The following is a 26,285-nucleotide window of genomic DNA, read 5'->3' as shown; positions in this document are numbered from 1 at the left end:
CTTGTGTGTGTGTGTGTGACTCACGTAGAGCTGGGCGCGGACCCTCTCGTCCTCGGTGGAGAGTCTCTCTCTGAGCACGGCCTGCTGGAGGCTCTGCTGGGCTCCAGCCCGCTCCACGGCCAGGAGACGAGACACCTCATCTGGGACCTGAGCCTGGGCCTCCGTCTGGGCCAGCACCTGGGCCTGGCTCTGCTCCTGCTGCAGCCTGGACGCACACACACACACACACACACACAGTAGCCAGTTAGCACACACAGATGCGAGACACACACTCTAAATAATCCTCTCCTGCAGTTGCAGTACCCCAGGCCGGCAGATAGGGGGTGCCGTTGCTAACCATGAGCGACAACAGCAAAGAGGAAACGTCCAAGACTTCCAAGTGACGAGACCCAACGTGATGGAACCCAGACAGACTCTCAAGCCCGACCCCCTCAGACAGAACCTAAAGCGTGTTGACCGAGTAGGCGGCCGTGATGCTGTTTAAAGGCCGGCGAGCGGAGAGGCGGTCTAGAGAGACACAAACACTGTTCCTGTCAGGGGGCTGTTATAGTTGCCTAGCAACGGTGAGGTAGAGCGACGTCTTCCCTGATAACCAACATGTAACCTTTCTCCTCACCCTCCTCTTCTTCACCAGGCAAGAGGAGGAAGGGGTCTGTCTGTCTGTCTTATAATAACTGATGATAATAATAATATATGTTTTGTTATCGATCTCTATTTGAACATGATGAGAAACACACGTGCTGTAAGAGGAAGGTGGAGCGGATTGTTGAGCTCTATGAAAGGCTTGACAGATCACATGACAGATCACATGACAGGTGTGTGTGTGTGTGTGTGTTTGCGTGTGAGCGAAGGCGTTTAGAGGCTGAGCGGGTCTACAAAAGGAATGGTAAAGGCTGATGTTTGGTGTTTGGTCTCAACACATCACTGCGCAGGGGGGAGGGGTTTGGATCAGGGGAAGTCATGCAGGGAAAGGGAAGAATGGGGGGGAGAGGGAGAGAACTCGAGAGATAAAGAGAGAGAGAGGAAGAGAGGGAAAGAGAGAGGGTGAGTAAGAGAGGGAGAACGAGAGAGGGAGAGAACTCGAGAGATAAAGAGAGAGAGAGAAAGGGAGGAAGAGAGGGAAAGAGAGGGTGAGTAAGAGAGGGAGAGAGAGAGGAAGAGATGGAAAGAGAGAGGGTGAGTAAGAGAGAGAGAGAGGGAGAGAGAGAGAGAGAGGGAGGGAGAGAGAGGGAGGGAGAGAGAGAGAGAGAGAGAGAGAGAGAGGGAGAGAGAGAGAGAGAGAGAGAGAGAGGGAGAGAGAGAGAGGGAGGGAGAGAGAGAGAGAGAGAGAGGGAGAGAGAGAGAGGGAGAGAGAGAGAGGGAGGGAGAGAGAGAGAGAGAGAGAGAGGGAGAGAGAGAGAGAGAGGGAGAGAGAGAGAGAGAGAGAGGGAGAGAGAGAGAGAGAGAGAGAGGGAGAGAGAGAGAGGGAGAGAGTGTAGGGTCCAGCCATGTCCAGTCTCACAGTCCACTGGGTTGCACACGTCAGCACTCTCCATCCATCATGGGGATCTCAGTCACGCACGCACGCACACACACACGCACACACACACACACACACTTTACAGTGAGCATCTTAATGGCTTCTTCCCTCCACTGCTCACACCTGCCTTAAAGGCTGCACTCAAGTTTCCCGGACCTTCTCAGAGAGCTCGGGCTGTGGCAAGCTGAAGAAGAGGCCATTAGCTGGGGAGAACTACTGGGAACATCACACGATAGCCCGAGAAAACCTGACCGCAACAATGAGACATAACCAGAGGCTTGTCCCTGCAAACGGACAGGCCAGCCAAACTCTCTCCACTCGTCCCCACAAGTGCTAACCCAAGCAAGACCGCTATCGCTATCAGGATGCTATCGGCCTCACCTCGATTGCCTTCCGATCTTTATTGCCTGCCTCTAGGATATTGGACACATTTCTCATTCTCTTCTGGAAGATTGGCAACAGTGAGTAGAGAGGGGGGGGGGAGAGAGACAGAGAGGGAAGAAGAGGGAAACAGAGAGAGAGACAGAGAGAGAGACAGAGAGAGAGAGAGACACAGAGAGAGAGAGAGAGAGAGAGAGACCTGAGCAGAGGGAAGAACATCATCTCTAGTGTGCCTGCCCTCTTGTGAGATAGAGAGGAAGAGCTAAATAACTGCAAGGTTGGCGGGGCAGCCAGTGTTTCGATGGCTCTGAGGAGGGGAGGGTTGGAAATGGAAGAGCAGGAGGAGAGAGACAGCCTGGCACACTGCGTTTGTCATCATGTACTTGAGATGGGCTTCCGACCCCAAAACAACCGTTTGTGGTCTCCACAGAGGAGGACCGAGCACAAACACAACCCCACAGCAGACTGGCATGCTTCACTTTGTCGGGAGCCAAAAGTACGATCTGAAGAAAGAAACAAGTTCAGTAGTACTATAAGCATCTAATAAAGGGTGTGAGAGTGTGTGTGAGTGTGTGTGTGTGTATGGCTGAGGTCACTAACAGTGACATGGCTTTTCCTCCAATAAAATATCCAACCTGGTCAAAAGCTTCCTCTCCTTGTCACCTGAACCGTGCAGCTGCTCACTAACGCCTCTGCCCTTCCACCATGGGCTGGCAGCTCCCCTCCTCGGCCAATCAGGCAGTGCCACACGGACGCTGGCAGGCTAGTGTTCAAATCCAAACCGCTCTGAACAAAGCAGTTAAAGGCCCTATGCAATATTGATGACAGAATAATGTCTGGGAATGCTGGGGATGAATTTTTTATGGTGCTAGGCAGGTCTCTCCCCCTCTCTCCCTTACACATACATACACACTCTCTCCCTCTCTCACACACACACACACTCTCTTTCACACGACTCCTGAGTGCTACAAGGGTTCACAGCATGGGGTAGGTGGAGAAGTCCATCCATACTGTCCTAGTACTGCCCCCTGTTGGTCATTACTGCATATGACACCCTCCAGGCTCCTGGGTCGCCTAGAGGTCACGCCCCCCCCCCCAATGATCTGCTAAAGTTCAAAGTTCAGAACACAGACAGCAGACCGATGTTGCAATAGCCTGGGGACAGAAGCAATCACTCGGCCCTTGGGTTATCAAAAAGGTAAACAAAAAGTTAACTGAATGGAACACATACACACATGCATGGAAGCACCAGGGCGCGCACACACACACACACACACACACACACACACACACACACACACGACCCCCAGAGAAAAGGAAAACATAAGGGAACGTACCAAGTGTGAAATGATCTCCAGTATAGGAGCCTGAGGGCATATGGGATGGTGCTTCAGATTCTTTTAATGGTGCCGCAGAGAGGGTGAGTGTGTGTGTGTGTGTGTGTGTGTACATCCGTTACCTCACTATGGGACTGAGAGGAGGAAGTAGACACACACACACACCTCAACCAACAGCCAAATGGGCCACATATTGGAAGGACCATAACATCAATGTAAACAGTGACTCACAAATGGGTTAAGAACAGAGGAGGAGAGAGAGAGAGAGAGGGAGAGAAGGAGAGAAGGAGAGAGGGAGAGAGGGAGAAAGAGAGGGGGAGAGAAGGAGAGAGGGAGAAAGAGAGGGGGAGAGAGGTGGGGGTGTAGAAGAGAGGAGTAATTGCAAGACATAAATACAGACAGAGTGATGCAAGTTGCGTTCAGGGACGACAGAATAAGAGAGAGGGCTATCTGCAGCTAACTGTTCCCCAGTCGTCTCAGGCAGAGGAATCCTGAGGAGACAAACAACCATGCTACGAGAACAGGGGGCAGGAAGGAGGTCCAGGATATCACAGCAACAAGACCAAATTCATTAGCAACCAAGCAAGATAGGAGAAGGTGTGATGCTACCAAAAATTGTAGTTCTCACACTACACCACACACACACACTGCTAGCATCCCTTTGTGGTCCCTCCTGAGATATGAGCCTGGCTGAACCCCATGAGAGAAGGGAGGGGGGCAGGGGGAGAGGGGGGAGGGGGGGGAAGGCTGATGTGGCAGAAGAGAGATAAGTGCTCATGTGTGGGAGCAGGAAAAGTTAACAGAGAGAAGTGTAAAGAAGTGAGTGTATGGAAGAGAGAGTGTAGACCAACTACTTCTCACACGCACATCCAGCACACACACACATCCAGCACACACACATACACTGCAGGTAAAGTCTAGTCTGAACTACAGCTCTGCAGCCTGTACAGTACATATCCACACCTCGTAGATCAACAGCACAGACCAACAGACATGATGGACTACCCCCCACCCCCCTCACACACACTCTCTCTCTCTCTCGTTCCCTCCAACACACACATACACCCTAAGTAAGGAGCAGTAACACACAGGTGCTGTGAGCCTCCGTTATGGCTCTGACTCTGGGGTCAATATAATTCATAAAGACCATCACACACCCACACACCCACACACACACACACCCACAGAGTCCCCCTCAGAGTCCCCCTCTCACACTTAATTGTGCAGGTCTGAGACAATCCAGCCTCGGAGACGATGCCTCCATTTCAGCCAGACAAGCCCTCACCTGAAATAACAAGCAGGTCTGGGCATTTCTCCTCACACCATCACAATTCAATTACCTTTAACGGGAAAGCCGGGAGAGAAAACAGCTCTCCGTGCCTCCATCTATTTCAATTAAAAGATAGCGCTATACCCTTTTTTCTCCCCAATAAATACAAATGAATAGAAGAAGATGAAAAAAAAAAAAAAAACTGTCGTCTGACCATATGGGACTTGACAGTAAGGATGAAAAATGAAAGGGAGAGACTTTTCAATACCGGGGGAGAAGTGAACACGCTAACAGTCAATGTGAGGAGGAGGAGGGAAGTGGACAGCACACACTCCACAATGTAATGATGTTGATAACAGTTACAGTAAACACACACACACACACACACACACACACACACACACACACACACACACACACACAGGAGAGCATCTCAACCACTATTTGATAACCGTGCGTGTGTGTGTGTGTGTGTGTGCAGCCAGATCCAGGGTCTGGAGGTGGGTCACAAGGTAGGCCAGTAAGACACCAGAATCTGTCCTCTCCTCTCCCCTCCCTGCCCTGCCCTCTCTCCTCCCTCCCCTCCCTGCCCTCCCCTCTCTCCTCTTCCCTCCCTCCCCGCCCTCCCCTCCCCTCCCCTCCCCTCCCCTCCCCTCCCCTCCCCTCCCCTCCCCTCCCCTCCCCTCCCCTCCCCTCCCCTCCCCTCCCCTCCCCTCCCCTCCCCTCCCCTCCCCTCCCCTCCCCTCCCCTCCCTCCCCTCTCACCCCTCTCCTCTCCTCTCCCCTCCCCTCCCTGCCCTCTCCTCTCCCCTCCCTGCCCTCTCCTCTTTCCTCCCCGCCCTCCCCTCTAGCTCCTGCCCACCCAGTCTCTCTCCAGGGCAATTGAAAACACAAACATAATAAAAATAATAAAAAAGCGCAGAGAGAACTTAGTGGAGAGACAACATTAAAGGAAATATTGATTTTGTCCGTCCAAGCAAAGCATCATGGTCAATAAAACCCCTACTTCCTCTTAATGCCGTTGCCAAGGTGATGCGACAGGCACTTTTGCCTAACCGCGTGTCCCCGGCAACAACACCACATACAAAACAGCCAGGCAGGCAAATCCTCGACGTTTTTCTTTTATTCTTAAATGCATTTTATACAACAATAATCCAGTGAGGGTGTGCGCCCTGCCAGGCTGGTCCAGAGGACGCAGCGTGATCATCAAAGACCAGCCCGATCGCCGTTTACCGCTCACCACAACTAAGACTTCGCTCCCTCAAACAGTCTGAACACTCCAGCCACACACCGAGGTGTCCAGCCTGGTTCTTGCCGTCTGCTTCCTCACAGAGGGGGGGGGGGGGGGAGAGCCGTCAAGACACACGAGCACCGGGACTGATCTCCCAGCAGCTGCACATCCACACCAATCACACACAACGCAATTCATTCAAACCCCAATTTGGAAAATAACTGGTGTACTTCCATTTTAAAAGGTCAATACTCAACTAAGGCTACAGATTACCTATCCATAGAAGGAAAGGAAATCAATACCTTTCCTATTGTCCGGCTCTTTTTGAATGCTAAATGTCCTTGCCCATAGACATAACCCCCCCCTCTAAATGTAAACGCTTACCCAGCCTGAAGTCCCTGCCTCTGCTTAGTGTTGTCATTAAGGGGACTGGGCTGCGTACAGGCTAATCACACTGCTCATTCACAAGAGCCTTTGGAGCTCATCCAGACCCATTCATTCAATTCAACTCAACTTTATTGTCACCACATTATGCAACATTAACAGGGGAATTAAGTGTTTATCGGACCACGCACACCTGTTCCACTGTAGTGGAGGAGAGGGGAAGGAGGAGAGGGGAAGGAGGAGAGGGGAAGGAGGAGAGGGGAAGGAGGAGAGAGAGGCCGAGCGAGGGAGAGATAGAGGGGAGACAAAGAGAGGGAGATCCAGAGATGGAGAAAAAATGGAGGAGAGACAAAGACAGAGAGAGATACAGAGATCGAGGAGAGAGAGAGATTCAGAGACGGAGGAGAGAGAGACTAATAGAGGAAGGAAGATGCTGCCGGGATAAAAGGCCGATTCCTCCTCATCAAGGCTGGCTAATGGATCACCCACTCAGCGCCAAGGAAATTACCTCACAACGGCGCCCTCTCTCAGGCATGATTAATTGATCCAGAGAGAAACAACCAGAACAACACTGGTGGGTTTGGGGGAAGAGGTTCACCTGATGAGGAAGGGAAATACTACACTGACCTTTTTTCACTATTAATGACTCTAGAAAATAGACATTTGTCCCTCCTATTTCTCTGCTGCTCTGTTTAGAATGAACCGGCCAATGGCAGCATTCCTACTGTGTGGCCTGGACCTGCAGGGTCACTGAAGGGGAGCAGAGAGGAGATGTGGGCATCCACCCACCATGATGTCATATGAGCTAGTATTGTACTACTTTGTTCTGTGCTCTTTTGTGTTGTGTTACTGTGTGCTGTCCTGTATACTGTGTACTGTGTCCTGTATACTGTATACTGTATACTGTCCTGTATACTGTATACTGTGTACTGTGTACTGTGTACTGTGTGCTGTATACTGTATACTGTGTGCTGTGCTGTATACTGTATACTGTGTGCTGTGCTGTATACTGTATACTGTATACTGTGTGCTGTATACTGTATACTGTGTGCTGTGCTGTGCTGTATACTGTATGCTGTGCTGTATACTGTATACTGTGTGCTGTATACTGTATACTGTGTGCTGTGCTGTATACTGTATACTGTGTGCTGTCCTGTATACTGTGTTCTGTGCTGTATACTGTATACTGTCCTGTATACTGTGTGCTGTGCTGTATACTGTATACTGTGTGCTGTATACTGTGTGCTGTGCTGTATACTGTATTCTGTGCTGTATACTGTGTGCTGTGCTGTATACTGTGTGCTGTATACTGTGTGCTGTGCTGTATACTGTATTCTGTGCTGTATACTGTGTGCTGTGCTGTATACTGTGTGCTGTGCTGTATACTGTGTGCTGTGCTGTATACTGTATACTGTGTGCTGTATACTGTGTGCTGTGCTGTATACTGTATACTGTGTGCTGTGCTGTATACTGTGTGCTGTGCTGTATACTGTGTGCTGTGCTGTATACTGTGTGCTGTGCTGTATACTGTATACTGTGTGCTGTATACTGTGTGCTGTGCTGTATACTGTATACTGTGTGCTGTGCTGTATACTGTGTGCTGTGCTGTATACTGTGTGCTGTGCTGTATACTGTGTGCTGTGCTGTATACTGTATACTGTGTGCTGTATACTGTGTGCTGTGCTGTATACTGTGTGCTGTGCTGTATACTGTGTGCTGTGCTGTATACTGTGTGCTGTGCTGTATACTGTGTGCTGTGCTGTGTGCTGTGCTGTATACTGTGTGCTGTGTGCTGTGCTGTATACTGTGTGCTGTGTGCTGTATACTGTGTGCTGTGCTGTATACTGTGTGCTGTGCTGTATACTGTGTGCTGTGCTGTATACTGTGTGCTGTGCTGTATACTGTGTGCTGTGCTGTATATTTTGTGCTGTGCTGTGTGCTGTGCTGTATACTGTGTGCTGTGTGCTGTGCTGTATACTGTGTGCTGTGTGCTGTATACTGTGTGCTGTGCTGTATACTGTGTGCTGTGCTGTGTGCTGTGCTGTATACTGTGTGCTGTGCTGTATACTGTATACTGTATACTGTGTGCTGTGCTGTATACTGTGTGCTGTGCTGTATACTGTATACTGTGTGCTGTGCTGTATACTGTGTGCTGTGCTGTATACTGTATGCTGTGTGCTGTGTGCTGTGTGCTGTGCTGTATACTGTGTGCTGTGCTGTATACTGTGTGCTGTGCTGTATACTGTATACTGTATACTGTGTGCTGTGCTGTATACTGTGTGCTGTGCTGTATACTGTGTGCTGTGCTGTATACTGTGTGCTGTGCTGTATACTGTGTGCTGTGTGCTGTGTGCTGTATACTGTGTGCTGTGCTGTATACTGTGTGCTGTGCTGTATACTGTATACTGTGTGCTGTGCTGTATACTGTGTGCTGTATACTGTATACTGTGTGCTGTGTGCTGTGTACTGTGTGCTGTGCTGTATACTGTGTGCTGTGTGCTGTGCTGTATACTGTGTGCTGTGCTGTATACTGTGTGCTGTGTGCTGTGTTCTGTATGCTGTCCTGTGGACCTCACCAGGCCTGCAGCTCCTGCTCTGCTCTGCCACGCTCCTCCTCCAGACCCTGCTGCAGCTCCTCTGTGATCCTCCTCCTCAGCTCCTCCTCGTCACCTGGGGACGCACACACACACAGGTGAGAATGTTTGACTGTACCGTGGCTCCTTCAACCATGTTGTGTTGATGCCAGTTCGCTGTAAGCTATCAAAAGTAATGGTGTTTGTGTGTGCGTGTGGTCTGCCCGCTGTGAAGGTAGTGAGGTGGGACAGCACTGATGGCCCCAGGCCTCTGTTGCCTTATGAGAGAGAGAGAGAGAGAGAGAGAGAGAGAGAGCCTGGGAGAGGGAGAGAGAGTTAGAGAGAGAGAGAGAGAGTGAGAGAGAGAGAGAGAGAGAGAGAGAGAGAGAGAGAGAGCCTGGGAGAGGGAGGGAGAGAGAGTTAGAGAGCGGGACAGAAAGATTGAGAGTGCAGGAGAGAGAGAGACAGCAGGAGCGAGCGAGGCCAGAGGAGAGAGCTGGCTCTATCTGCCACGCACCAACAACCACCTGCTCAATAAAAAAAACTCATCTCACACCGACACAAAAAAGCATTTACCCACCCCTCTCCCCCCTCTCCCCCCTCTCCCCACCCCCCTCCTCAACAACACCTCCCCAACACTTATCCACATACCCTCACACACTCATTTTCTTCCTCTCTATTGCCTGTGTCCCTCTCTTGCTGTCGCTGGCGTCATACGTGTTTGACTGTGTGTCTGTGGTGTCCTATCTCAGCAGGTAATTAACCATGAAAGTAAGAACCGGCTTGGCTAAGAGGGCAAGACGTGCTCTGCAGACAGAAGTGCTGTGCGCTGCAGCACTGCAGTGGCTGCGACGAAACGCCTGTTTCTGAGAGTGTGCCTGTGTGTGTGTGTGTGTGCATGTCTGTGTGTGTGTCTCTGTGTGTGTGTCTCTCTGTGTGTGTGTGTGCATGTCTGTGTGTGCACGTACTAGCGACAGATTAGTGGCCTCTACTGCATTAGATAGATAGGGTAATCCCTATTGTCAGAGCCTATTATTACCTGGAAGAGACACTCACAGAATACACAGTGTTGAGGCTGTGTGTATAGGTGTGTGTGTGTGTGTGTCCCACCAGAGAGCGAGCTAGCTTCTCTCCCTGCTGTGCTAATTAAACTCACCAGGAGCACCTCAGCCCAGGTAAGGTGTGGCTGTGTTGCAGCATGATCACAGTGGCTCATTATTTCAGCTTGCCCTCTTAGCATCTTAGCTTACGGTGAGCAATTATCTCAAGACTGGGGTGACACAGTATCAAAATTAACATTTAAATAGAGCGTGTTCCAGCTCATCAGCGGCGTGGTTATGGCGGGTAAAGCTACGGGTGTGGCACCAAAGTCGCCTTCTATCGCTGTGTTTTATTAAACACTAATCTGGGAAGTCTACAGACAAATACGACCGGTAACGACACTTGCACTCCTCAAGGATTAACCTAGCCGCTCGTTACCGTGGTGATGCCCAGGGTGATGTTTTCAGCGTGAGAGATGGCAGCACATTAATCATACAGCGGGAGGTAGGTGGGGGAGGGAGGGAGGTGGGGGAGGGAGGGAGGTGGGGGAAGGAGGGAGGTGGGGGAGGTAGGTGGGGGAGGGAGGGAGGTGGGGGAGGGAGGGAGGTGGGGGAAGGAGGGAGGTGGGGGAGGGAGGGAGGTGGGGGAAGGAGGGAGGTGGGGGAGGGAGGGAGGTGGGGGAGGGAGGGAGGTGGGGGAAGGAGGGAGGTGGGGGAGGTAGGTGGGGGAGGGAGGTAGGTGGGGGAGGGAGGGAGGTGGGGGAGGGAGGGAGGTGGGGGAAGGAGGGAGGTGGGGGAGGTAGGTGGGGGAGGTAGGGAGTTGTGGCTGTTGAGGTGAGGGTGAGGGGATCTCTACCAGTCTTCTCTCCCAGGATGGGGTCGATCATTTTGGGAGAAGCGATCGTGAACGACCACTAACCGTTAACCGACAAGATTAATAATGTCATGTTACAAAAACGCATTGAATCCGAGTGCGCTGGCTGTCTCTCCATGACTGGATACAATTACAACACAGAAGTACAAATACAAGTTATTTTGCTGCTGCCCAACGATGAAAATGGAGATTGCCAAGGTAGCAGGAGTCAGATGGTTGAGCGATGAGGGAGTCGGACTAGTAATCAGAAAGTTGCTTGTTCGATTCCCCACCATGCCAAATGACGTTGTGTCCTTGGGCAAGGCACTTCACCCTACTTGCCTCGGGGGGAATGTCCCTGTACTTCCTGTAAGTCTGCTAAATGACTAAATGAAAATGTAATGTAAAAATGTAAATGTAGCAGAAAGTCGCTTGATTTTTTGCTATTTTCTTCTCTCTTCTCGCCTCTCAAGTAGTGCTACATCTCTCTTTCAATCAGTTCATCAGGCAAGCATGCGCGCACACACACACACACACACACACACACACACACACACACACACAGGTTTTGTGAGTGTGGAGCAGAGCCAGTGTGACAGAAGGCGAGCCAGTCCTGATATGATAACACAGTTAGAGACTCTACAAGTGCCTCGTCAGGTCAGACACAATTCCAGATTGGCCACGCCCACGCCCATCCTGACGAGGACATGTAAATGTTAAAGAGATTAAAAACTCATCAACTTCAGATATTTTTCTATTTTTTTCCCCTCCCCACCTCCCCTTCACCCCCCCCCCTCCTCTGCCCTCATCCTCCCATCTTCGCTAAACCAGGAGTGAAAAACGCAGCGAAGAGGAAGAGAGGCGAGCGAGGGTTGATAACAGACGAAGGCAAATTGCGTTTCTCATCACAGGTTTCATTAACCCCGGGACCCATGCCGAGGGCATAATCTGGAACATTACCACTTCCCCACGCTCGCGGGAGCTTCGACAACTAAGTCTCGCTCACCTTTCCCGCCCTCACCTTCCGGATGAAAACTCCTGCAGTCAGCCCACTGCCCAGGCTACAAAAGCTTTCAGCAGGCCTTGCGATCCAGCGCCAGGCCTAACTGAATCAGACGGGTTCGCATTAACGTCACACAGACATACGAGAGTTTGTTTTAGAAGAGAACGATGTTGCTAGGTGTTATGACACAAATTGTCCTTTTTCTCTTCTCTCCCTTTTTTTCCTCTCTGTTCCTGCTCTGTCCTCCATCTCCCTCCCTCCCTCCCTCCCTCCCTCCCTCCCTCCCTCCCTCCCTCCCTCCCTCCCTCCCTCCCTCCCTCCCTCCCTCCCTCCCTCCCTCCCTCCCTCCCTCCCTCCCTCCCTCCCTCCCTCCCTCCCTCCCTCCCTCCCTCCCTCCATCTCCCTCCCTCCATCTCCCTCCCTCCATCTCCCTCCCTCCATATTCCTAACCTCCCTACCGTCCTCCATCTCCCTCCCTCCATCTCTCTCTCTCTCTCTGAGCAGTCATCTCTAAGCAGGCTATTAGGCTAACACAGTGTGTGGGCGCTGGACTATGAATATTTATAGTAAATTGGAGAAGGTGTAGGAGGATCAACCTTGACCGTTGTCTAACCAGCACACACTTCACACACACCACATCACACACCACATCACACACTACACGCACACTATTTAGAGATGGGCACGGCCATAGATAGAGTTGAACTTGATACCCTTCACTCAAGAGCACACATAATCAAACCCCCGTCATTAAGGTCCCAACCTGGAGGGATTGGATTGGACCTAAAAACGAGCAGTCAGGATCAATGTTTTCTGAGTTGACTTTGTCCTCTCATTGAGAAGTTGTCTGGAAGGGTCACAGAGGGGTCACGGAGGGGTCACAGAGGGGTCACAGAGCCAGGGCAGTCTGTGTTCTGTGTGCTCTGACCATGAGACAGCCTTGTCTGGATGGCTGAAGTTCATCACAGATGAAAAGAGGCAGATACTTTTAGAAAATCTGTCAAGGTGAAAGAAGGAATCTCTTTAAGGCGCAGAACTCTAAACTCAGAACTAGTTTGCTCCGAGGAACATGATATGAAAGCACCAACACCTTGACCTAAATGTTGTTGATGGATTTTCATGACACAAGTCATAACCTTGTCAGATAACATGGATGGATGGAGCCCATCCAGCTCTAGTTCACATTCAGCCACACTAGACACCAACATCCACCGGTCACACCTCTTGATCAAGGATGACCTTTGAGTTTGTGTCATATTACCAGTGGAGTTCACTAGAGGTCGCCTGACTATCATGGAAGGACTTCCAAAACCGACAGGCAAGACTTTCTAAGTCACATAACCAAAAGGGAGTTATTGTACCTACTTTTATGTGTTATGTAAATCTATAAAGGACATCCTTTGAATGTACTTAGCCCAGTTAAGTGTAGTAAGGGATTTTTTTTCATTATAGGAAATGCATTAACACGCAAAAAAATGATAACAATTTGGGAGATTGTCATAGTTATCTTCTAATCTGCAAACCAATTAACAAGGACAATGGAGGAGCAATTGTTTTGACAGAGAGAAAAACGGCTGACAATTTTGACAACGGCCAGGCGCTAATGAAAACACTGACTTGGACACAAAACAGTTTTTGTTTCAGAACGCGTGAACGCAGATAGGAGGCTGATTACACCCCAGCTTAACAGGCTGAGTGGCGCTGTGAAAGCAGTAAGCAGGTCTCTGTGGTTAAGGGCTTCTCTGGGATAGATAGATCTAGAAGTTGTGACGAGCTCTTAACCACATGCACACAGCCTTGCCTGTCGCACTCCATAATGAGACGAGGTTTGTTGTCTGAAACTGTGGAGGTGTCGTTTTAATCACCAGAGCCACTGCGGCGTGGAATAAATTGGCCTTTTTTTTAATTACCCCTCCGATCGGGTGCCGTCAAGGATGGGAAAACTTCGCCCACCTTGGTTGTCATCCGCTAAAGAACCCGCTCCGCCCACGTTCTATCCTCTTCTGTCTACTGAACAGGTGACATAACTTTCAACTGTCCTTTGTGTCACGCAGAACAACTAACAACACTCGCACGTGAGTGTTTAATGAACACTAACATGCAGTGAGGCCTGATGACCTGGTGCTGCCTAAGCCTGTTGACTTGAGGTCATAATATTGGGCATATATTTAGTTTCGGCTAGCTTGTTCAGCTAGCTAACTACGGGTTAGCATGTCAAGGTTTGCAAAGTGTCTCAAGATCACAAGAAGCAAAAAGGGCAATAGTGAAACCGTGAGAAAGTCTAAAGTGGGCTAAAACCGTGAAAGACTAATAGCAGCATCAATTCATTACTTTTATTACAAGTCTGAATTAATGGTTTCATTAAGACCTTGGCAATGGCAATGCATCACATGCGCAAGAGGCTACAGTGTGAGTTCGCGGAAAGATGACTAATTGGGATTTGGGGGAGGGGTTAAACAGTCAGAATGCAACTAAAAATTCCCAGGTGTGGCCCACCTGTTTGACCACTGAGATTAAGGCTGCTGACTGCCCTTAACATGTATAAAAACAGAACCCTTCATTAAAACATCTCGATAAAATTCATGATAAATGTAAATGCCTCACCCAAGAGGATTCACTTTCACAACACAATCTTCAAATAACTGACAAACAAGTTTTACCAGTCTAATTGAAAGGACACTATCAAGGAGTCATTTGAAGATAGTTTATACTGAGACACAGGTGCTGTGGTACTGAACTCACCAGATGGGGCTGCTGAAGGTGTTGGTGGTGGTGGTGGAGGGGCAGCCACTGCTTCTGGCTCTGGGGCAGGTGGAGGAGGAGGGGGGGCAACCACTGCAACTGGCTCTGGGGCAGGAGGAGCGGGGGCAACTGGCTCCACCAGGGCAGGAGGAGGTGGGGCAACAACTGCTACTGGCTCTGGGGCAGGAGGAGGGGGGGCAGCTGGTTCCACTGGGGGCTGAGGAGGAGGAGCAACCGGTTCACAAGGAGGCGGAGCAACAAACTCTGGCAGGGGAGGCGCAGCTATTGGTTCGCAGGGCTGCGTAGGCGGGGACAAAGCTTCCATTGGAGGAGCGGGCGACAGGAGAGCGGCAGGTTCGATAGCCTGGCAGGAGGAGATGGGTTCCAGGAAGGAGGGAGCGATGGATTCGATTAGAGGGAGGGGAGGAGGGGCAAGGGGTTCAATTAGAGCAGGAGGTGGGGTTTCAATTACAGGGGGAGGAGCAAAGGTTTCAATGGGAGGCGGAGCCAAGGTTTCAATTACAGGGGGAGGAGCAAAGGTTTCAATGGGAGGGGGAGGAGCCATGATTTCAATTACAGGGGGAGGAGCCAAGGTCTCGATGGGAGGGGGAGGAGCCATGATTTCAATTACAGGGGGAGGAGCCACGGTTTCAATGGGAGGGGGGGGAGCAAGCAGAGTGAGGGGTTCCACGGCAACAGGAGCCGGGTCAGGAAAAGAGACCAGCGGCTCAACAGATGCAGGAGGTGGAGGAGGCGGCACTGTTACCGGTTTGACAGGTGGAGCAGGCAGGGGAGCCACCAACACAGGCTCGAAAGCAGCGACTGCAGCAGCTGCTGGGGGAAGGGGCGTGGGAAGGACCACGTCTATGATGGTGGGTGCTGATACCTGTTCCATCATGGAGGGTGGAGGGGGAGCCACTGGCTCGGGGACAGAGAGTGGAGGTGGTGGAGCAAAGGGCTCTATGGGTGCTGGAAAGGGAGGCAATGAGGTGATGGGGTCAAAAGGGGGAGAGATGGGGAAGAGGTGAGGGGTGGGGTCGGCTGGCAGGGGAGGAGAGGGGGTCCGTGGAGGAGTGGGGGGCATCCCTGGGGCCTGGGGCTCTCGCATGCGGTTGATGACATTCTCGGAGAGCTGGGAAAAGAAATGATGCATGATTAAACTTAATATTTTGAAGTTTCAATTTCACATTGTAGTCAGCTAGCTACTGTTTAAAAAAAACCTACTGCAAGGTGGACAGTAGGCCTACCGATGAAACTGAAGAAATGTTTGACTGGGTAGCACTTCGCAAATGTGTTCTACACTAGTGGGTGACTTGTTTGATGTTTACATATAAACTTGTGAGCCGCATATGGCAAGGACATTGTATGACAAGAGACTACAGTATAGCTGCTATATATGGCTTGCAAATGGCTGTATGATTGATTTTGTTTATCTTGTGCCAAGCCGTGTCTCGTTGTGAGACGAACTTGTGCCTGAGTCTACTTTCATAGTTACCTTCCTTTACAAGCAGGCGACGTAAATCAATCATCACGCCACAATAGTTTTATGTAGCGTAATATTGGCTAAGGGACATTGCCCTGGTGACACTTCTTAACTTAATTTACAATATAAAAATATGCCTAGAGGTTGTCATCTCAGGTCATGTCAAGTTCATTCATTTACCCACTCATGTAAGACTCACTGGCGCGCGAGGAGGAGTGACTGTTTATGAAGTTAGCATTGCTGCTGGCCACACACGCACGCTACATTATACAGCTAGCTAGTTAGCAAGCTATTATTTCTGTCAACCGGTTGTCAAGCTTTCCTTGCGACGGTAAAATCTTAATCTGATCATGGACGTAATGTACTGAATCGCGCTAGAACAAACAGCTGTGTACACATATCCATTACAATGTTGTGGTTACACTGCTAAATTAGCTGACTATCTCTCTTCGTACTCACCCGTATGCCCTTCACAACTGTTATGTTGTCATTCTCATCCGACTCGAATGAAACACGGCGTGTACTACTGTTTGCTCCCATGTTTGACCGCAATCAGTCAAAAGCGACAATGAATAACATACAACGGAGATTGTCATACACCAGCTTTTTGGAAATATGATCTATTCTGTCTCTCACGCCGGTGACAGGGAAGCTAGGGCCGCACGCCTCTGCTCACAACCACGGCTAAACTTCCGTAGCATGACGTCACATGAAAATACGACGTTGTGATTGGAAGAAACTATTTTCGCAAAGCCAACCAGTAACAGAATTTTCTTAGTTCAGGTGGATTTAGTTTGTCAAATAAATTAATTAATCATGAATAAGCCTACATAGTAGAATACTTACCGATTAAAGCCACAATAAATAATGTAAACCACGATTAGATTTTCTTTTACATAGTGTGAAATTACATTTTATTAACCTTTACCCCAAAAATCCAATCAACGTCATGACACATTGTTTGATTACAAATACCCGTGGGGTTGTGCTGGCTGCAGGACAGGTTGATAAGAACTTCTAAATTAGACTTGGCCAAGCTCAACTCTTGACAGAACAAAAATAGACCCTCACCACATTGTTTTGTTGTTGGAGGAAACACACAGATCGCCCCACTGTTATCTCGGCAGCCCACAAGCACGTCAATCAGCACAGAGGCCTCTGGGATCGACCCTGTCCCCCCGAAATCAATGCCGTCTTCCATTTTCTTTGAGCCCACGAGATGGCTAGAGATACAGTGAGATAATACTCGCCAAGTCGCCAATACAGCAGACCATTCGAACTCCCATGACACCTTTCCTGAATCACAGGATCCGTTTAAAGCATATTTGTGTTTCTTCTCAATCGGATGATTTCTGTTGGTCTTACAACTATCGTTTTTAACGATGGTTCGTTTCTTTCTGAATAATGAAACATAATCTGAGTAAAAACAGTTGCCTGGAATAGAAAATATATATAGAAAATAGACTAGAAAATAGTCATTCATGACCATTCATGAACTAAACGTATTTATCTGCAATACTTTAAGAATGGATGAATACATTATTTTATTTTTTCATAAAATGTTGCACTTTCGTCAAGGGTATGCTGATAATCTATTTCGCTCTCTGTTTCTCTTTTACTGAACACAGTTGCTCAAGTGTCAAGGGATACAGCATCAGCAGCGAAGGTGTCACGGCAACAGCATCAGCAGCGAATCTAGGCGGTAAAAGACTACAATCCCCGAACGTCAGTGCAAATAGCTCGTTTCCCATTGGTTTGTGTCGTCCCCTACGTAACCGTCGTCTTCCTGTTTGGGTGCAGTTGCTGGAAAAATGGCGTCTGATACAGGGAGATACAGAAGCGCCGTTAGCAAAAGCAAAGATCCTTCTGGCTTACTGATATCCGTCATTAGGTAAGCGCCATCAAACGCTTTTCTTGAAATGCATTTTTGCGAAACGTATATGCCCGTTTCTCCTCAAATGTTTGCTCAGGGTTCGCTCCGGACAAGGCTAGCTCTACTAGAGCTAACTTTATTGTGTCGCTAGCTAGGTTGGCACTGCTGTCACATCCTGTTCTGTCGGTCATATCGGTTCTAAAATTAACAGACCAGGTGACAAACACTACGATTCAGCCCGTATAACCCATTTTGCCACATCCAGACGTCCTATTGTCCCTAATCAACCACATAATTTTTCTTTTATCAAACGTTAAGGACACCATGTTGGCTAGTTTCTCGCTACCATAGGTACTGCTATGATAATCGTCTGTTCAGCAACTGGACACGACTCATTCAGTGTCAATGAGCAGTGGTCAATCATCAAACTTCACGGCACCTTCACGCTTTGCTCTTATTAGATCTGCGGTGAACAGTCAGGGATAGGGTCATCGGCTTTCCTGTGCCCTGCAAAAAATCACTCAAAGGTAGCTTGTCCAAGGTGCTTCGCTGCTATCCCATTGGTTAATTGGGCAATACAGCGGACGGGATCCAATCACAATTGTTGTGAATCAGCGTTACTTCAGTTGTCACTAAGTTAGACTACAGTGTGTGGGTGCGTGTGCACTTGAAGTTAAAAATTGCTTCAACAACCATAAACAGAAATACACCCAGATCTTTCATCCTATTTTACTGCACTTTTGCTCATTGTAGAACTCAACAGTGACTATACAAAGTGTCATACAATTTGACCCATTGTTAAGGAAAAGCTGGAGGAAGGCCGATTTGAGCAAGCACAATGGAAGTTGGTCACTGTAATGCTAACAAGTTTATATTCCCTTAACCACAGTTGAGTAAACTTGGTCAAACCAAAGGACGAACTTTAATCCGTTTCCCCTTATTGGATTTTGTGAACTTCAACTGACTCACCAAGTTATTCTCGGGGCCAAAGGGATACTTTTAAGGACCTCTCACTTTCACTTCAGCTGAGAGGAAAAGGAATAGGAAGCCTCCAGCTATAATGAGCTCTTTAGGGAGAGTGCAGCAGCCTCAGTAGTACTTCTCAGTATCTGTGAGGAGAGAGGAAGTCTATCTCTCTCATGTACTGTCACTCGGAATGAACTCATCCCCACAGGCATGTTTCAAAGAACACCTAGGCCTATTGTTTCAAGAGTGAAAACAATCATGGCTGCCTTTTATATCCTTCCTTGTTCAGGGAGAAACGGTTATTTTAGAGGTGATTTAACGTGCACTCCCTCTGCGCAACTGTTTCCTCCGATTGGAGGCTACATCTAGTTTAGTGGGTAAGTGTGTGTACCATGTGGGCTGAGGCCTTTCCGCAGTGGCTGAGGCCTTTCCGCAGTGGCTGAGGCCTTTCCGCAGTGGCTGAGGCCTTTCCGCAGTGGCTGAGGCCTTTCCGCAGTGGCTGAGGCCTTTCCGCAGTGGCTTGGGTTTGAATTCGGCCTTGACCCTTTGTTCCTCTCTCCTCTCTTCCTTTTTTTTTTCCAACCTTTTGAATTTTTGTGGGCTAATATTTTTTCAACCTTAAAAAAAAAAAAAAAATCTGAAAATATTTTTCTAACCTTTGAATCGTTTTCTTTTTTTTGTAATGTTGATACCATTTTTCGTAAAAATATATACAGTATTTAAACACTTTTTGAAGGTATTTTCAAAAAACGAATTTCAACACACAAAAAAACACCTTTTAGTTTTCAAAACTTTAACTCTCACACACATACACACTCTCGCAGCGCTCTCTCTCTCTCAAAAAAACAAAAAAACAACAGCAACAAATGAAAAGGCCAGTGTTTCACAGTCCCGACCTGTGCTTGCGTTCAGGACCCTGTCCAGCAGCGATGACGTGCAGGACCGGGAGACGGAGAAGGGCCGCCTGGAGGAAGCCTTCGAGAAGTGTGACAGAGACCTGGACGAACAGATCGTCCGGCACTATGCTGAGCTCACCACCGCCATCAGAACCTACCAGAGCATCACCGAGCGCATCACCTGCTCCCGCAACAAGATCAAGCAGGTGAGTTGGAGGAGGGGCGCCCGTTACCCACGGAAACCAGCGTCGGCCATCGCAGGCGTGTAGTAATTTGCCACAGTAGTGTTTGGGTGATGCGCTACCTCGGTTAAGAGGTTTGGCTTCACTCTTCAATCTCATCTCCGGGCCTCTTTTTATTGAATCTCCTTTCCATTTGAGCGGAGCCACGCACAAACCTGAGCAGCTGGACTGAGGCCAGCACAGTCAGAGCCAAAGTGTCTTGGATATCTAAAGTTAATCAGATGCACGCGCACACAAGCAGCAAGCACACACACACGCACATGCTCAGTTAACGTGCTCGTCTTTGAATAATAATGTGGTTTTATAGTGGTGGTCCCAGGGAGTCATCAAGCTGATTGTGATGGCCTTCTTGATGTGGGGGTCGGGCGGCCTGTGTCAGACCCGGTGGTGTGGTGGTGGTGGGGGGGTTATCGCTGTCTGTCTAGAACGGCGGATCTACGTCGTTGTTAATGTGTGCTGACGTTGTGACTGTGTGTGTGAGTGAGAAAGACTCGTGAGTGACAGATATGGAGGGAGAGCAGGGAAAGGAAATGCAGCTGAACAAATACGCTGCATGTTTTAAATAGCATTATAAATATTATAACAAAACGCAATATGTGGCGGCCGGTGTTGATTCTGTGGCGCACCGCCACAAATGAGTCTGTGTGGGAAACACTGGTGTGTGTGTGTGGCTCTGACACACCTTTAACCTAGAAAGCCGCTGGGATAGCCTGTCAGAGCGTTCCACAACAGCTTGATGTCACACAGTTCTTTTTTTAAATGTGTGTGTGTGACAATTCTATCATTGTTCATGAGCAGAGTGATCAGTAATTTCCTCTCCACTTCCTCTACCTAACAATGTCACTTCCCCCCAGGTGAAGGAGAACCTGCTGTCATGCAAGATGCTGCTGCACTGTAAGAGGGACGAGCTGAGGAAGCTGTGGATCGAGGGCATCGAGCACAAGCACGTCCTCAACCTGCTGGACGAGATTGAGAACATCAAGCAGGTTCCTCAGAAGCTGGAGACATGCATGGCCAGCAAGCACTACCTGCACGCAACTGACATGCTGGTGCGTATGTGTGGAAAGGGTGTGTGTGTTTGTACGTGAAGGGGTGTGTGTTGGTGGTGTGTGTGTGTGTGTGTGTGTGTGTGTGTGTGTGGGGGGGGGTTTCTAGCAGGAAACCTTTCATGCTGTAAAGTTACAAATGAAGTAAAGTTAATAAAGGGCCACCGCTGTGTGTGTGTGTGTGTGTGTGTTCCCTTGTTCGCCGTCCTCTGATGTGTGTTTTGTGCTGTGCTCTGCAGGGTGCACAGGATGGTACCGTGAACTAAGGGAGTACAGAATGTGTGACCTCCCTCCCTCCCCGTTTTCCTCCTTTAACTCGCCCCAACGTAATTCTCTGAAGGCTATGCTGTTGTGTACTTCCAAAATCTATCCAACTGTGTTTAATCTGTGATTATCGGAAGTGGTCTAGAACAGGGAGGAATCTAGTTTTATTGTTTGTGATGAGAGAGTCTTTGGATTGATGGTCCACTTTGAACTCCATTTACTTACTTCGGCTGTGGCTGTGTTACCATGATGGATGTTGAGAAAGGGAATTTCAGACTACTTGTTTTGGTGTCTGGAAACTCTGTCTCGCACCCGACGCTATCTTGTCAGTGTCGATTCATTTGCGAGTCAGCTGGAGAGAGGGGTGTCATTGTTCTTTATCTTACTCCGTCACTGGCACTGAAACTTACTGCTCTGCTCTGTTTTCATCTCTGTCTACACCTCCACAGTCTACCCTCACCTCCATCACTGTCTCTCTCTTCTACCTTACTGGTTCTCTCTCTGTCTCTCTGTCTGTCTCTCTATGTCTCCCCTCTCTCCCTCCTCTCCTTTCTACCTCATTCCTGTTTGTGTGACTGGTGAGACTCCCTGATGTGTTCATCCCTCCACATGCTGTCAGTCATTACTGCACTCATCTGTCAGATTAACGTTTCTCTCTTTTACACAATCCTCTTTGCTCTGCCTACCTACCTCTTTCTGTCTCTCTCTCTCTTCCTCCCTCCATCGTTCTCTGCCTCTCCCTCCCTCTGCCCTTTCCCTCCCTCTGCCCTTTCCCTCCCTCTCTGCCTCCCTGCCTGCTCTTTTCTGTTTCTTTCTCTTCCTACCCGCTGTCTCTATTTCCCTCTGACTCTCTTGCTCTCTCTCTCCTCCCCTCCCTCTCTCCCTAGCTTGACAGTTAGAATTCCTGGTGTGCTCCCTCTGCCTTAGCTGAATGGCAGTGTTACAAGACCCCATGGGGTTGGTAAGGGACGAGACTAGCTCAGAAATTCCCCCCAAATACCCTGTCCCGTTCCCAGACACACACTCACTCACACACACACACGCTGACACACACACTCACACACGCACGCTGACACCCCCCTCGGAGCCCAGCATGCACTAGAGACCAGTGATGGGCTGTCACACAAAAACAGCACTCTTCTCCTCTCCCTCTCCTCTCCTCCTCAATCTCTGTATCGCTCCAAACCCCCTGCTAATACACAGGAGGCCTTGTGTTCTTGATTAGCTTGACAGGCCAGGCTCTGTAACCATGTTAACTAGCCCCTCTTCTGTCATCCCGGCCCATCGGTAATGAGTCACACTCTCTCTCCTGAAGGACACACACACACGCACATACGCAGGCTTCAAGGAGTTATTCTATTAGGCCAATGGCCTGATCATGCACTGCATTAGCACATCTCCCTGATAATGCAACTCTCATTTGCATCAACACACACTTGACCTCTGCCCCCTCCCCCTCCCTCCTCTGGTAGTCCCGGGTGACACACACACACACGCGCGCGCGCGTGTCCTAAAAGGCTCTCCAGAGCACTATCATCTAGCCATTAGAGCCCTCAGATAAAAAAGTAATTCACAGCGTTGAAGATTTATTAAACACAAACATAACCACTGCTGCTTATGAAAAATGGGACTCAGGTTGAGAGGGAGGGAGGGCTATAGAGGGGGGGGAGGAAACTCACGATGAGACAGAGGGAGAGAGAGTGAGGGAAGAGGATCCATTGAGGAGCAGAGACGAGGGAGTCACAGAAAGAAAAACAAACATTCTAAAATCTTCTGTTCAGGCTGGGATGCCGGTCGCCATGGTAGCCTCTGACACGAGCAGCACTGGGACCCAGAGAGGGGAAGGAACCTTGTTATTATTAGTCTGGCCAGCTAATAGACCCTCCTGTCAGAGGAGACATGTGGAGAGACAGCCGTCTCTGATTTACAAGACGAGTCAAGATCGCCTGCTGATGTGCTCTCTGGCTTCTGGGAGCCATCAGAGGGAATGTCGTCGACTGAACGTTTTTATGACGAGACTCACTGCTAATGTCTTAACGCCAAGCAGTGCCCAAGTGTGTCATTTGCCAGTTAATAGTCGACTGTTTCCTAAACTCTGGGACACCCTACATGCTGTGAAGGACGCTGTCATGTCCTTAATGATAGGAAATAGTTTTTCTATTAAGAAAAAAAAGCAGCCCGTGCTGCAGGTGTATAGACTGCGCTGTACCCGTGCTGCAGGTGTATAGACTGATGCTGTGCCCGTGCTGCAGGTGTATAGACTGATGCTGTGCCCGTGCTGCAGGTGTATAGACTGATGCTGTGCCCGTGCTGCAGGTGTATAGACTGATGCTGTGCCCGTGCTGCAGGTGTATAGACTGATGCTGTGCCCGTGCTGCAGGTGTATAGACTTATACTGTGCCCGAGCTGCAGGTGTATAGACTTATACTGTGCCCGTGCTGCAGGTGTATAGACTTATACTGTGCCCGTGCTGCAGGTGTATAGACTGATGCTGTGCCTGTGCTGCAAGTGTATAGACTGATGCTGTGCCCGTGCTGCAGGTGTATAGACTGATGCTGTGCCCGTGCTGCAGGTGTATAGACTGATGCTGTGCCCGTGCTGCAGGTGTATAGACTGATGCTGTGCCCGTGCTGCAGGTGTATAGACTGATGCTGTGCCCGTGCTGCAGGTGTATAGACTTATACTGTGCCCGTGCTGCAGGTGTATAGACTGATGCTGTGCCCGTGCTGCAGGTGTATAGACTTATACTGTGCCCGTGCTGCAGGTGTATACACTGATGCTGTGCCCGTGCTGCAGGTGTATAGACTGATGCTGTGCCCGTGCTGCAGGTGTCAGCGGTGGATGCTCTGGAGGGTCACCTGCTGCAGGTGGAGGGTCTGGGGGACCTGCGTCTGGAGCTGCACAGCAGGAAGCTGAACATCCACCTGGTGCTGATCGACGAGCTCCACCGACACCTCTACATCAAGTCCACCGGCAGGCTGGGCCTCAAGAACAAGGAGAAGGGGCGCCCTGGACAGAGGTGAGGCTGGGGGGAGGAGGGCAGGCCTGGGGGGAGGTGAGGCTGGGGGGAGGAGGGCAGGCCTGGACAGAGGTGAGGCTGGGGGGAGGAGGGCAGGCCTGGGGGGAGGAGGGCAGGCCTGGACAGAGGTGAGGCTGGGGGGAGGAGGGCAGGCCTGGACGGAGGTGAGGCTGGGGGGAGGAGGGCAGGCCTGGACAGAGGTGAGGCTGGGGGGAGGAGGGCAGGCCTGGACAGAGGTGAGGCTGGGGGGAGGAGGGCAGGCCTGGACAGAGGTGAGGCTGGGGGGAGGAGGGCAGGCCTGGACAGAGGTGAGGCTGGGGGGTGGGAAGGGGGATGGTTGGGGTAGGGGGATACTGTAGAAAGGAGGGGGGAGGCTGGGGGCAGGCTGGGGGGAGGCTGGAGGAGACGAATACTGGGGTGAGGGGAAGACTGGTGTTAGGGGGTGCTACAACTCCGCACTTCTGTGTGTGTCGCTTTAGATAAAAGCCTTTGATAAATGAATCAAATGTAAATGTGATGTAAAATGCAGGGTTGAATCTGGGGGAGGGTGGGTTAGGGTGGGGGGAGGGTGAGGGGAGGGTGGGGGGAGGGTGATGGGCTGTGAGTGGGAGATTAACACGATAACGGATCATTTCAATGTGGGAAGAAAATCTGTGAAGTAAAAAAAAAATATATATATATTTTTTTAACCAAAGTTCACTGCGGAGGAGTGGGCGTTTATAAATATAATGGGGTCGGATGAATTGTAACTTTGAAAGTTTACTCGTTCTCCAACATCGCTATTAGCAAAACATGTCCAACTGGGTGGACTTTCTCATCCTTGAACTTCAATATATATATATATATATATAATATATATATATATTTTGTTTGCTGTATGCCATTAAATGCAAACTAGCAAATGCTTCTTATTCAGATAGCTGCTAGAATAATAATGTGACTATTTTCCCGGGTCTGGCAGAGTTAGTAGAGTATTAGACTTCCTGTTAGAATGCTACATGTGTGTCAGTAGACGAGATGACTTCCTGTTAGAATGCTGTCAGCTCCACCTGCCTCAACCCGGCCGAACCCTCTGGGCCAAGACGCAAGCCAACCTCACATTAGGGCAACGCAGGAAACTGACCTTTGAAATGTGTGTGTGCATGGATGTTCAGATGTGTGTGTGTGTGTGTGTGTGTGCACGCATGCACGCACGGATGTTAATAACTGTATTTTTGATCATGTGTGTGCGTGCCAGCCTGTGTGTGTGTGTGTGTGTGTGTGTGTGTGTGTGTAGACCCCCACAGTAATTACGCTGCAGAGCCTTGCTGAGGTGTGTTGATGTATTTGCTGAGGTTAGGGAGTGACAGGTGTTAGCCCCTGTAGCGGGGCGGACGCTAACAGCAGACCACCTCCATACACCCCAGTCACTTACCAGGGCCAGGCTTTCACCCTGCGCTCAGGCTCACTGTCGCTCCGCTCGACAGCTGCCGCTGACTGGGTAAGTGGCTCATTGAGAAGCTCCCCCCCATTTGCACACAGAGTGGAGGTGTGGTGGGTGGGCGGGTGGTGTGCTGTGATGACACAGACGGAGGGTGTGGGTGAGGGACTGTTGCCTCCATTTCCTGTTTTCCCCTTTGCTTAATTGCAGCGTTTTGATGATTAACGAGGTGAGGAGGGGGAGGGAGAGAGAGAGGATGAGTATTGATGAGTATAATGACATGGTGGTGGATGTAACCATGGCTTGTATGAACCTTTTAAAGGATGTTGTTGATGCTGATGCTGGTTCTCTCTGTTTCTCTCCAGTTCTACGGCCAAAGACACATCTCCGCTCCCCAACATGGACGTGAGCAGTCTGTCCACCCCTCGAAAGCTGATGGACTCCTCCCAGTTCAGCACCCCTGGCTCCAGCAGTGGTACGCTCCAAACTGTACCACGACTCGGGTGGGGGGGGGGGGGGGAGATGGAGAGGAAAACAAAAAAAGGGTGAGGGGGGGAACAAACTAAATTTGAGTTCCTGTTTTGAATCAAAGAGTAAATGAGTTAAAAGGCGATGTTCTCCGTGATAATGAAATCATTAGCAAGGATCTCATCGCTGCTTTTACATGCATTAGCATCCCATTAGAGGTGTGTTGCAGCGACGACTACAAGCTAAAATTCACACCTCATCCAGAGCTGTTTGTCA

General features: G+C 49.7%; 2 protein-coding genes across 6 annotated transcripts in view; one reads left to right on the top strand and one right to left on the bottom strand.

Annotated features, from left to right (window-relative positions):
* The window catches only part of chchd3a (coiled-coil-helix-coiled-coil-helix domain containing 3a), a 58,159-nt gene extending 41,659 nt beyond the window's left edge, over positions 1-16,500 (bottom strand). For 3 of the 5 annotated variants that reach the window (XM_084701705.1, XM_084701706.1, XM_084701707.1), the window contains exons 1-4: positions 16,275-16,500; positions 14,333-15,464; positions 8,698-8,791; positions 25-205 (exon numbers count right to left, since the gene is read on the bottom strand). In XM_084701705.1, coding sequence (XP_084557831.1) covers positions 25-205; positions 8,698-8,791; positions 14,333-15,464; positions 16,275-16,355 — 1,488 coding nt within the window. In that variant the 5' untranslated portion in view covers positions 16,356-16,500. The remainder of the gene's footprint in view (positions 1-24; positions 206-8,697; positions 8,792-14,332; positions 15,465-16,274) is intronic. The other 2 variants (XM_084701708.1, XM_084701709.1) reach the window with 2 other exon arrangements.
* A 1,097-nt stretch (positions 16,501-17,597) lies between these two features.
* Positions 17,598-26,285, top strand: part of exoc4 (exocyst complex component 4) — an 87,421-nt gene continuing 78,733 nt past the window's right edge. Inside the window, exons 1-5 of the mRNA XM_084701089.1 lie at positions 17,598-17,706; positions 19,567-19,756; positions 20,647-20,841; positions 23,931-24,121; positions 25,907-26,016. Of these exons, the coding sequence (XP_084557215.1) occupies positions 17,627-17,706; positions 19,567-19,756; positions 20,647-20,841; positions 23,931-24,121; positions 25,907-26,016 (766 nt within the window). The 5' untranslated portion in view covers positions 17,598-17,626. The remainder of the gene's footprint in view (positions 17,707-19,566; positions 19,757-20,646; positions 20,842-23,930; positions 24,122-25,906; positions 26,017-26,285) is intronic.

This window comes from Hypomesus nipponensis, chromosome 7 (assembly GCF_054491055.1).
Source record: "Hypomesus nipponensis isolate SF chromosome 7, ASM5449105v1, whole genome shotgun sequence".
Classification (NCBI taxonomy): domain Eukaryota; kingdom Metazoa; phylum Chordata; class Actinopteri; order Osmeriformes; family Osmeridae; genus Hypomesus; species Hypomesus nipponensis.
This window is presented reverse-complemented; position numbering and strand designations above follow the sequence as displayed.